The sequence below is a fragment of the Halyomorpha halys genome, unplaced genomic scaffold (genome assembly GCF_000696795.3).
Source record: "Halyomorpha halys isolate HHAL.00 unplaced genomic scaffold, Hhal_1.1 Scaffold203.1, whole genome shotgun sequence".
Taxonomy (NCBI): Eukaryota; Metazoa; Arthropoda; class Insecta; order Hemiptera; family Pentatomidae; genus Halyomorpha; species Halyomorpha halys.
The window spans coordinates 635,327-645,500 of NW_027108332.1; the positions used below are offsets into that span (position 1 = coordinate 635,327).

General features: G+C 32.6%; 1 protein-coding gene across 1 annotated transcript in view; it reads left to right on the plus strand.

The window, feature by feature from the left end:
• The window catches only part of LOC106679442 (E3 ubiquitin-protein ligase synoviolin A), a 28,431-nt gene that overhangs the window by 15,804 nt on the left and 2,453 nt on the right, over positions 1 to 10,174 (plus strand). The window contains exons 8-11 of the mRNA XM_014418617.2: positions 850 to 1,068; positions 3,447 to 3,578; positions 5,910 to 6,084; positions 7,077 to 7,265. Coding sequence (XP_014274103.1) covers positions 850 to 1,068; positions 3,447 to 3,578; positions 5,910 to 6,084; positions 7,077 to 7,265 — 715 coding nt within the window. The remainder of the gene's footprint in view (positions 1 to 849; positions 1,069 to 3,446; positions 3,579 to 5,909; positions 6,085 to 7,076; positions 7,266 to 10,174) is intronic.

Consider the following 10,174-nt stretch of genomic DNA (forward strand, 5'->3'; position numbering starts at 1 on the left):
AGCAAGAGTAGGAAGCCATTTTGGACAATAGGACAGAACAATAGAAAAAAGAAGATACCAGGAATCATCAAAAGAAGATTGTGAACTTGGTTAGTTTTGCTATACATAAAAATAGATTTATGTATAAAATAGATATTAATTTAATAAAGAGAAATTATTGTAAGTGTCTGTATTCAGATTGCCTAGCAACAACACGCCCTGAGATTATGAGTCTTTTTATATAATAAAATTTAATTATCTATTTAGTATTAAAGTTCTTAATTTGAACCCAAATTATCTTTTATATTTGAAAAAAGTTTAAAAACAATTAAAATTCTTTTTATTTTATTTTTAATAATTTTAAAATTATTACAATATATATATCTGTACCACTGCAAACCATGAAGGGTCAAGGATTCAGTACTTTGTAAGGAAGTATTGTTACTAGACCAATGGTTATGTAAGAAGGCGATATGGTCAAAATCACACTTGACCACCAAATTTTCCCTAGTTAATGGTACCCACTTAATGAGGCTGGGTGACAGAAGAAACCTAAATTAAAAAATATTTTATATGTATATATTTATTTTAATTATTTAATTATGTAATCATGACAGTCAAAAGGACCTTTGGCTGTCACAATTAAGGGTTTACTCTTAGAAATGTCTGGAGATTAAAATGTACAGACAGAACACATGCCGCTGTTACGACCCAGCAAAAATCCCCAAAATTTAGAGGGTTAGGGTGGTGAATACATATACTTGGACATCCGTTGTATATTTACATATTATATTATGATTATATGATTAACTAATGAAGTCACAATTATGTGTAAATAGCTATATATCTGTATATAAATTTTTATTTTAGCATCAAAGAAGTTGCCGTGTAATCATATATTTCATACTTCTTGCTTGAGATCCTGGTTTCAAAGACAGCAAACATGTCCAACATGCAGACTTAATATTTTAAGGACACCTGTTAATACTCAGCAAAATCCACTTCCTCAGCAAAGAGTTCGTGATCAACAACTTCATCAGCCACAGCCTAATTTTCCATGGACAAGAGATGCAACAAACCAACAAAACTGTAAGAGTATTAATTATTTGGTTTTATTTTTCTCTCTTTTCCTTCAGTTAACTTTTTCAAGACTGTTGGGAAAATGGAGTTTTGTAGGCATAAGTTATTTATATGCTGAAGTGTCAAAAAAATAGATTTATATCATTTTTACTTAGATTTTTTCCGGGTCATGTCTTTGTTGTAAGTTTTGTTTGTTTGACAATAAAATACCCTGCTAGATAAAGAGGAAGGAAACATTAATTGTGACGTTTAAGGATAGTTTGGGGATTGAATAAGATTAGAATATAATTTTCAGAGTAGTTTACGCAGAAAACAGATGGGTAAAAATTAGCTATAGTTGAAAATAATAGCTAAAATTGGATATGATCCTTATTCCTGAATGAATCATAGATAAATAAATATTATATCCACAGCAATTTTAGCTATTAGTTTCAACAATTTTTGCCCATCTCAGGTAGAAAATGAATGTTATTTGAAAAATGTTAGTCTCTTTTCAAATTTGATTTATTCTCTAGGTTTAGAAATTTTCTTTTTAAAATTATTACTAGAAATTTCTGGGAAATGTTTTTGTTCTTTCTTCTTATTGTATAATAACCTATATTTTTACCTTTATGAACAAATTCTGAAGAACAAAGTTACTGATAAACAATTACTATGAATATAGCTTTTTAGATAATAGCCTAAGTGGCTCAGCTACACAGTTGTAGTAACCCCTTTAAGACCCATTGGATCAAAAAAGTTCCCTGGGTAAATTTGTCTTAATATTTTATTTGCTATTGTCCTAAAAAAAAAAAAAAAAAAGGAAACATTCCATGGAAATTCCTGAGTTTGGTGCACTGATGTAAAACTAGAATGCCAAAAAATTAACAATACCTGTATAAATAGAACACATAACAGTATTATAACTCAGTAAAAATCCAATCAAAACCTTTCTGGTTTTGGGTGGTGAACATGTATTGAGGGACATACTGTACCAGCGATTATTACCTCATGTAGAGAGAGTTTTGAGGAAATATCAGTGCGGCTTTCGTAAATTTAAGTCTACAACAGACCACATTTTTGCCCTACGAACCATGCTTAAGCGCAGAAGAGAATACCAAATACTGACTGTTATTATATCAATATTGGTCTAGAAAAAGCTATCAGAGAGTCAAAGATTCAGTGGAACCATCTGTAATCATATGATACAAATCCTGGGATATTTAGGGGCACTTAAGTACTAACTCATTATCAAGATCTACAAAAATTAGATTATATGAAACGCTAATTCGACCAGTGCTGATGTACGCCTCGGAAACTTGGACACTTTTGAAGTCCAATGAAAGGGATCTCCAAACATTTGAGAGAAAGATACTCAGGCGCAGGTACAGCCTAGTAAAGGATGGTTCAGCTTGAAGAAAACACGAATAGGGAAGTGTACTTGTTAATCAGTGGGCCTGATGTTGGAAAAATTGTGAGAATTGGTAGGCTGTGTTAGGCAGGTCATGTGGTATGGATGAGGACTCATGAAATCCCAAATTAACTACTTCAGGAAGCTGCTTCAGGAGGCCAGGACCCAGTAATGGGTTTTCACACCAATTAAGAAAAAAAAAATGTACAAACAATTTTCTTTTTCACTTCTGTGCTTGGGAGAGAGTAGTGAATTTTATTCAAGTTGTGAAAAGTCAAGGAATATCACTGAAAGGCCACTGTATTTATGTTAAATAAAAAAGTAGGAGATGGGTATGTGGGGAATTGGTTGGAATTTTCAATTACTAAAATTGGTTAACACCATGAGCTGTCTTACAGAAATCTGTACCCAACTCTTAAGGGTTTAGTTATTTTATTAAGCATGAACAGAACCAATGTAAACCATGGCCTCATAAATTAATTAATAATACATGCATGGTAATGACAACCATCTGTGCATTGTCTTTATTTTATTTTGACAAGTTCATTTTTAAGTAGCTGTTGTATTTATTTTAGTAATCATTTATAATTTATTGATGGTTTAAGTTTTATTTATTTATACAAATAAAGTGATTACTAAAACTATATCCTATTTAGTTTAAATAGATGGTTTTATCTAACCTTGGTTTTGATCTTACAACTTAAGATATTCATTTACTGACTATTAAACTTGAGGAGAAAATAATTTATTAAACATTTCTAATAGAAAAAATGAAGGAATATATAAAATAGAATTCAATACCAATGAAGCATATTCAGCCAAGCATGTTAAAAATAACATATTTTTTTTTGGTGGCTTATTGTTTATTAATATTGTAATTTATATTTTTTAAAGTTATTAAATTTATTTAAAAATTTATAAATCAAAATATTATTTATAAACACTAAATATTTCAATCATATTAGTTATTCTTCATTTATTTAATGTTCTGTTACAGTAAACAATGCTCAAAATACTACTGTGAATAATGGAACTCCTATTCCAGGGTCTTCTTCAACTTTGCCTCCAAATGTTACTTTACCAGAAAACTTCCAATTTTTTTGCCCTCCATTTCCACATATTCCGTTCAGTAAGTACTGACTTTCACATTAAAATAATAGCCTTCATTGTACTGTTTATAAGATAAATAAAAATAAATACTTGTTAATTATGCAAGGCATGTCTAGAAAGTAAGAGTATTTAGGACTGTTGTGCTATGTGAATTTGTTTTTTTTTAAATTTGACAACACTGAGGGATACTGAACATAGCAAGCACCGTAGACCCACATCAATACGAAAACTCCTCTCATAGTGTCCATACAAATGTCAATACAAATCCTGCCAAGTGTGATGTATTATAAGATTTTTTCTCACAAAAGGAAAATCTCTGACTAGATTTTTGCACAGATCAAGAATGTTAATGGAAAAGGTCCTCTGTACCAAATTAACGTGTTTAAGTGGTGTTATGAGTTTAATGAGGGAAGAACGAATCTTTATGATGGGCAAAGGAGTATAAGACCTTCAATTGTGACCGATCAGTTGGTGAAAAAAATCGAGAAAACTGTTTGTGAAGACCGCTGATTGACACTGGATGAAATGCTCCCCTTACTCCCCTGACTTGACACCTCCAGATTTTCATATTTCCACCTTCTAGAAGATTCATATGGGTGGGAAAAAAATTTGAACTGTTGAGAAGGTGAAACAAGAGGTCTTGAAGTGGAGGAAGGAGATGGTGGGATAATTCTATGAGGAGGGCATCAAATAGTTTGTACCATGACACACAACCTCTATAGAATAGGAAGGTAATTACGTGGTAACATATATACCTACAAAATCTTGTAATTTTTTTAACTAAATTTTAAAAAATACAAAAAATTAAGTCCTCTTACTTTCTGGACATGCTTTGTTAATACAAAAGGTGCTTATTATTAATAAAAAGTTCAGAAAGTTTCAAAAATTTATTTCTTCATTTTGTTTTTATTTTTTCTGAATAAAATTTTCCCAACTCTGATTTTAGGTATAGTTAAGATTTTCATGGTAAATATACTCCCTAAAGTATTTTTACTATTCAATGAAATAAGAAAATTCCTGATACTCATCAATATCACTCAAATCCTGAGTTTTTAGAATGTAAAAGTTTTCTTTGTTTCCCTTTCAGTGGAGAGAAGCCATGGGCCAATCCTCTCAGTTTTGTGCTAGTAGTTTCCATTTACCATGAGACTCTTGTTTTTCAATTTCCAATCTGATTGTTTATACATTATAATATGCTATCCTGGGTCTGCCTTTCATTCTTTCCTAAGTTGGTCATGCTTCCATTATTTTCCTTGGGTCGCCGTTCTGGTGACCTCTATACATGCCCAAACCACTTTAGATGATGTTTATGATGGATGCTTTTCAGTTAGGGTTATAGCTAACTGCTCCCTTACCGTCTCATTTCTGGTTTGGTCCCTTTGTGTCTTGCTTGCCACTCAGTGGAGATACCTAATTTCTAAGGCATTTTTATGGTTTATATGTCTACTTAACTTTATCAAACTCTAAGATCCATACAGTAGAGTTTGCCTATAAGTAGCCTTAAAGATGAGGAGGTTGACCTTGTCGGTGACCTATCTCTTGCCAGCAAATCTTGTAATATATTGTATTACCTTTTGGAATTCTGTTGAACACTTACTTGTCTATAGTAGCGGTGTTTCTAATCATAAGTTCTTCTTCATTGTAAAAGGGGTGTACATCTTCCTCCTTCCTAGAGATTACTACGTCTTTAATTTTTGTAGAGTTTACTGTTATTCCTTTCCTAAGCTCTTCTTGCTCTTTAACTAGAACCTCCTGTAATTTTCCTTGATCATTAGAAACAAGAACAATATCATCTACAAATGTTACATCATTAATAATAACAAGTAGGTCCAGCGAACCAAGAAGTCCAATGCCGAAAGCACCAACAAAATTGTCCTCTACAACTCCTTCCACTGAACACTTTCAAAATACATATCTATAGGGTCAAACTTTTTTTATTACACCCTTGCTGGTCATTTCTGACGTATGTAGGAGAGGGGTTATCTATCGGTTAACATCCTGTTCTAACAATGGTGAGGTGGGGGTCAAGTTTTCATTACATAAGGCCGCCACAATATAAAAGTTGACCTTCCTGGCCGTATTCGAATCAGTGCGACTGCAGTTCCAAGGTTGTTAAAGAAAATGCTTCAACTCTCTTGGCTACAGACAGCCCACAAGGTCAAATCTGACCCAATCTCTCTCCCTCCCCCTCCCTCTCCCTCTTCCTCTTCCTCTCCCTTCCTCTCAGGATGTAAATCATGCCACTCAACTTATTAAAACAGTTGAAACATGAGAGTAAATGAAATTCTCATTCTGAAATATCATCAATCTTTCTTCATTTAATTTATTTGTTATGTTGCTATGATTGTAGATTTAGCTCCTCCAATGCCTCCATTTGAAAATTTGTCTGATGAAGAACTTAAAAGGCTTGAAAGTCAAACCAGAGAGGGTTTAGAGGCAAGGGTTCGATGTTTACAGAATATTCAAACCCTTCTCGATGTTTCAGTTGTTATGTTACAACAGTATTGTGCAGCAGCTGCTGTTGGGTAAAATATAATTTTATAAATTTCTCGTCATCTAAAATTAAGATAAGTTAATAAATATAAGTTTTAGGAGTAGTTAGTTGAAGGGAGGGGTGGTTAATTAAGGAATTACAGTAATAAGTGAAATATAATTTTTATTGTGTGCCAATGTTTTGGTCTTCATAAGAGCAACAAGTGTGGAAGTTCTGCAACAAATCAAGAAAATTTGGGCACATGATAAAAAATAAGTTTCAATTATTCATGTATTTTCTTCACTGACTGCACCTTCCACCTGTTTTAGAATAAAAACAAGTATATTGATCTTATATAATATAAAAATTGATCTAATGAAGCCTTTTCCCATGAAAAACGAGTCCCACTAGTGAGTTTTTTAACACTAGAAGCTAATATGAGCTGTGATTTAATGGAATATTAGAGTATTTAGTCTAAAATATCTAAAAAATTACTGACAAATGGTTAAAATAGATAGATAATTCTTGCTAGACCATCGCAAAAACATTAAAATTCAGAGGAAAGAATGTAAATGGCATTTGTCCTATCTAAGAAACCAAAACAAAAGGAAAGTAGCATATATTAAAATTATGTATGGTGGTTGGCAGCAATAATGTCTTTTGTGTAGGGTCTTCAGAGAATATTCATGAATTTATTTCTAATGGTTTTGATTAAACGAGAAGTATTTTTATGAGAAAGTTTGGCAACCCACGGGTGGGTCATTCATTAGTGGCATGATGAAGGGTGACCTATCAGTGAATCACTCCGTTCTGAATATCAATAAAGATATAAAAGTTGTCTGAAAATGAGCAGTGAACATTTATTTTAATAATATTGAAGCCTTATCCACTATGAATTATTAGACTTAATTTTGAGTACTCATTTATTTACTACTATCACTAGATATTTTTGCTTTGCTTATGCATATTAAAAATTTAATAAATATTACATTCTTAAAAATAATAGTATTATTTTATAAAATTAAATTTTGTTTGTGTTTCTAGTCAGCAGCAGAATGCTGATTCTTCAGATATTCCAACTCCAAAGGAAAATGTTCCAACTCCTAGCACAAGTAATAGTAACCTACAAGAAAATTCCACAAATTTGGGAAATCACTCATGTATGAAAGAAAATAAAAATACTGATCCAGATCCTTCAACTAATGCTACTTCTGCACCACATCTTTCAGAAAGGTATGAAGCCATATTTCATTGTTCAATATAATTGTTTAAATCGGGACCTGTCCGTGCTGTACTTCAGGTGCCCCGATTGTATTTTAGAATTGTATTTAGTTAGTGTGGAACAAATGTGGTTTAAAATGTAAGACCTGCTTATTAATGAACATGTATATGTTTTTCATGTGACCAAGTAAAGTTATAATTCCTGAGAGGGGAAATGAGTTAGTGATGTTAGTTTAAATATTATTTCAATAATATGATACAAGAACAAGCTTGGGGTCTTATATAATAAGAAATAGTGATCGCTTATCTGGTGACGTCTTCGCTGCCACTTCCTGTTTCAGGTTCAGCAGTGGGTGAAAATAGTGAAAACCATGTAATCGCTTCGTTCAGCGTTCGTGAAAGGCTGCTTCTTCCTCAGAGGCTGGCCAGTGTGTCCTCAGCGGTGGCGTGGTTGCAGGGTCCAATAATGCAGTTTGTTCACAGGAGGGATGAAACAACGATAATGAATGAGGGATTTAAAAGTATCTTGAAAATGTGTCCATGCGGACAAATTACTGTCGAAAACTGGTATCTGGATATTCGGGAGTTGGGATGGATACGTCAGAGTGGCCATACCCAGTTTAGCTTCCTGGGCAGTGGAACCGCGCTGTGCCTTGAGCTTGCGATACTGCACCTGACGAAACTTGCTATGGATCGCGTCAAAGCCCGTCTTCCAATCGGGTGGTATCGCAGAAACCTCCTGGGATGCATACACAGAATCCAATTTGTCCCATATTACCTTGTATTCCCCCCAGAGCTCTCTGCATTCATCATATTTAACCTAAAAATCTCTAAATTCGTCATCGTCAGTCACCGCCATGACGCAGAGTGACATCATCACTATGAGTCCCCGCTCAGTCTGTTGGAGCTTATGCTCCTGGGAATGAAGTATATAAGGTCGGCATCTGTCGGTTCATTTGCACCCATTTTAAGTAATTAAACGATATTCTGAATTAAAAAGATATATATTGAAATGATTAAACAAGGTAAATTAAAAAAAATATACAAAACTATTTTAACGATATCCGATTAAGCACGACTTTTTTTTTTATGAGTTTCAGTCTGAATAGGCGAAGTGGAAAATTAGTTCTAAAATACATAATAAATAAATATTATTATTATGAATATAAATATATGAATCTAAACAAATGAATTATAATTTTTTTTTTTATCATATAAATTGGCAAGTTCAATAGAATATTTGAAGCTTGCAAAGTTTAATAAGTAAGTAATAAATAGCATACGATTATTGAATAACAAATGATAAAGTAATAGGTGATTTAATGAATATAAAAAAGATATAAAATATTGAAGCTTAGAAACAAAGAGAATATTAATAACACTCACACAGTGGTTTAATAAATACAGTTTCATTCACACATAAATACACGCATGCAAACACAAAGAATAAATTATTATTTTTTTTAAACCAATTTTTAAGTAAATAAATAGCTAAACACACATACAGTATACATATATATTTTTTTGTATTATCTCACATGATAAATAAATATTATAGCTGAAAGCTGTACACATTTAATTCACAGTAATAATTCTTGGGAATCTGAACTAGATAGAAGCGATCTAATTTCACTGAATGTAGTGTAACAATAAATAGAGAATGAGGGTATTAACTAATACTTTCAATGCCCTTTAGTGGCATTTAGTATACACACAGATGGGATTAAGCCTAAAATAACAAACAGGCCTCCGAGTCTCTTTAAACCTAATGGCTCTCTTTAAATATTCATGCATATTAACACATTAATCACATAATAATTAATATAAACAATTAATAAAAATAATTAAAAAAAGTGGGCGAACTGTCTCACACAAAAATACTTTTTTTTTTATTAATTTGGCTCATTGACTATGGATCCTCACCTGGGACACCAATGTTTACATTGGGTCCTGTCCGTGCCGTACTTCACGTACTCCGATTGTATTTTAGAATTTTATTTAATTAGTGTGGAACAAAGGGGGTTTAAAATGTGAGACCAGATTATTAATGAACATGCATATATTTTTCATATGATCAAGTAAAGTTATACTTCCTGAGAGGGCAAATGAGTTAGTAATATTAGTTTAAATATGTATGCTGTGTAATGTAGCAACCCGATGTATTTGGGCAGCATGATTGAATAAATTTCTTTCTCCTCTCTCTCCATAATATGATACAAGAACAAGCTTGGGGTCTCATATAACAAGAAATAGAGATCACTTATCTGGTGACGTCTTCCCCGCCGCAGTTACATCTTCTAGCCACTTCCTGGTGCAGGTTCAGCATTGGGCGAAAATGGTGAAAACCATGTAATTGCTTCGTCCGGTTGCTTCTCCCTCAGAGGCTGGCCAGGGTGTCCTCAGTGGTGGCGTGGTAGCAGGGGCAAGCCAGGTCCTGGCTTTAATAAATTATTAACAACAGTTGGAATGAAATTTTACAACAATGATGATCAAACAAATAGTTTATTATGTTGAGCCGAAATATATCAATCTATAGGATGAGAACAGATATGGCACCAATAAACAGAGGATTAAAATGGGTAAATTTTGTAGGTATAAGTATAAATGTGGAATTATATTATTTCATAGATAAAGGGAGGCAAAATTTAGTGACAGCTGATGGCATTATAAAACCACCTCAGTTCTGAGTTCAAAACTGAGAAATTGAGGCATTATTTACCTCAAGGTCACCACTTATTAAAGAGTTTAAGTGGGAAAAAAATTAAAGAAGGAGCAAGGATAGGAGCTTACAATTTTTTTTTTTTAACATCAAAACTGAGAACTTTTAAAGTAGAGAAAGTGACAGAAAAGTTTTTAGTAGTATATTATTTTTCCTTAAAATTGGTTGAGAATTATTCTGAGTTTCTATCTATTATATATAT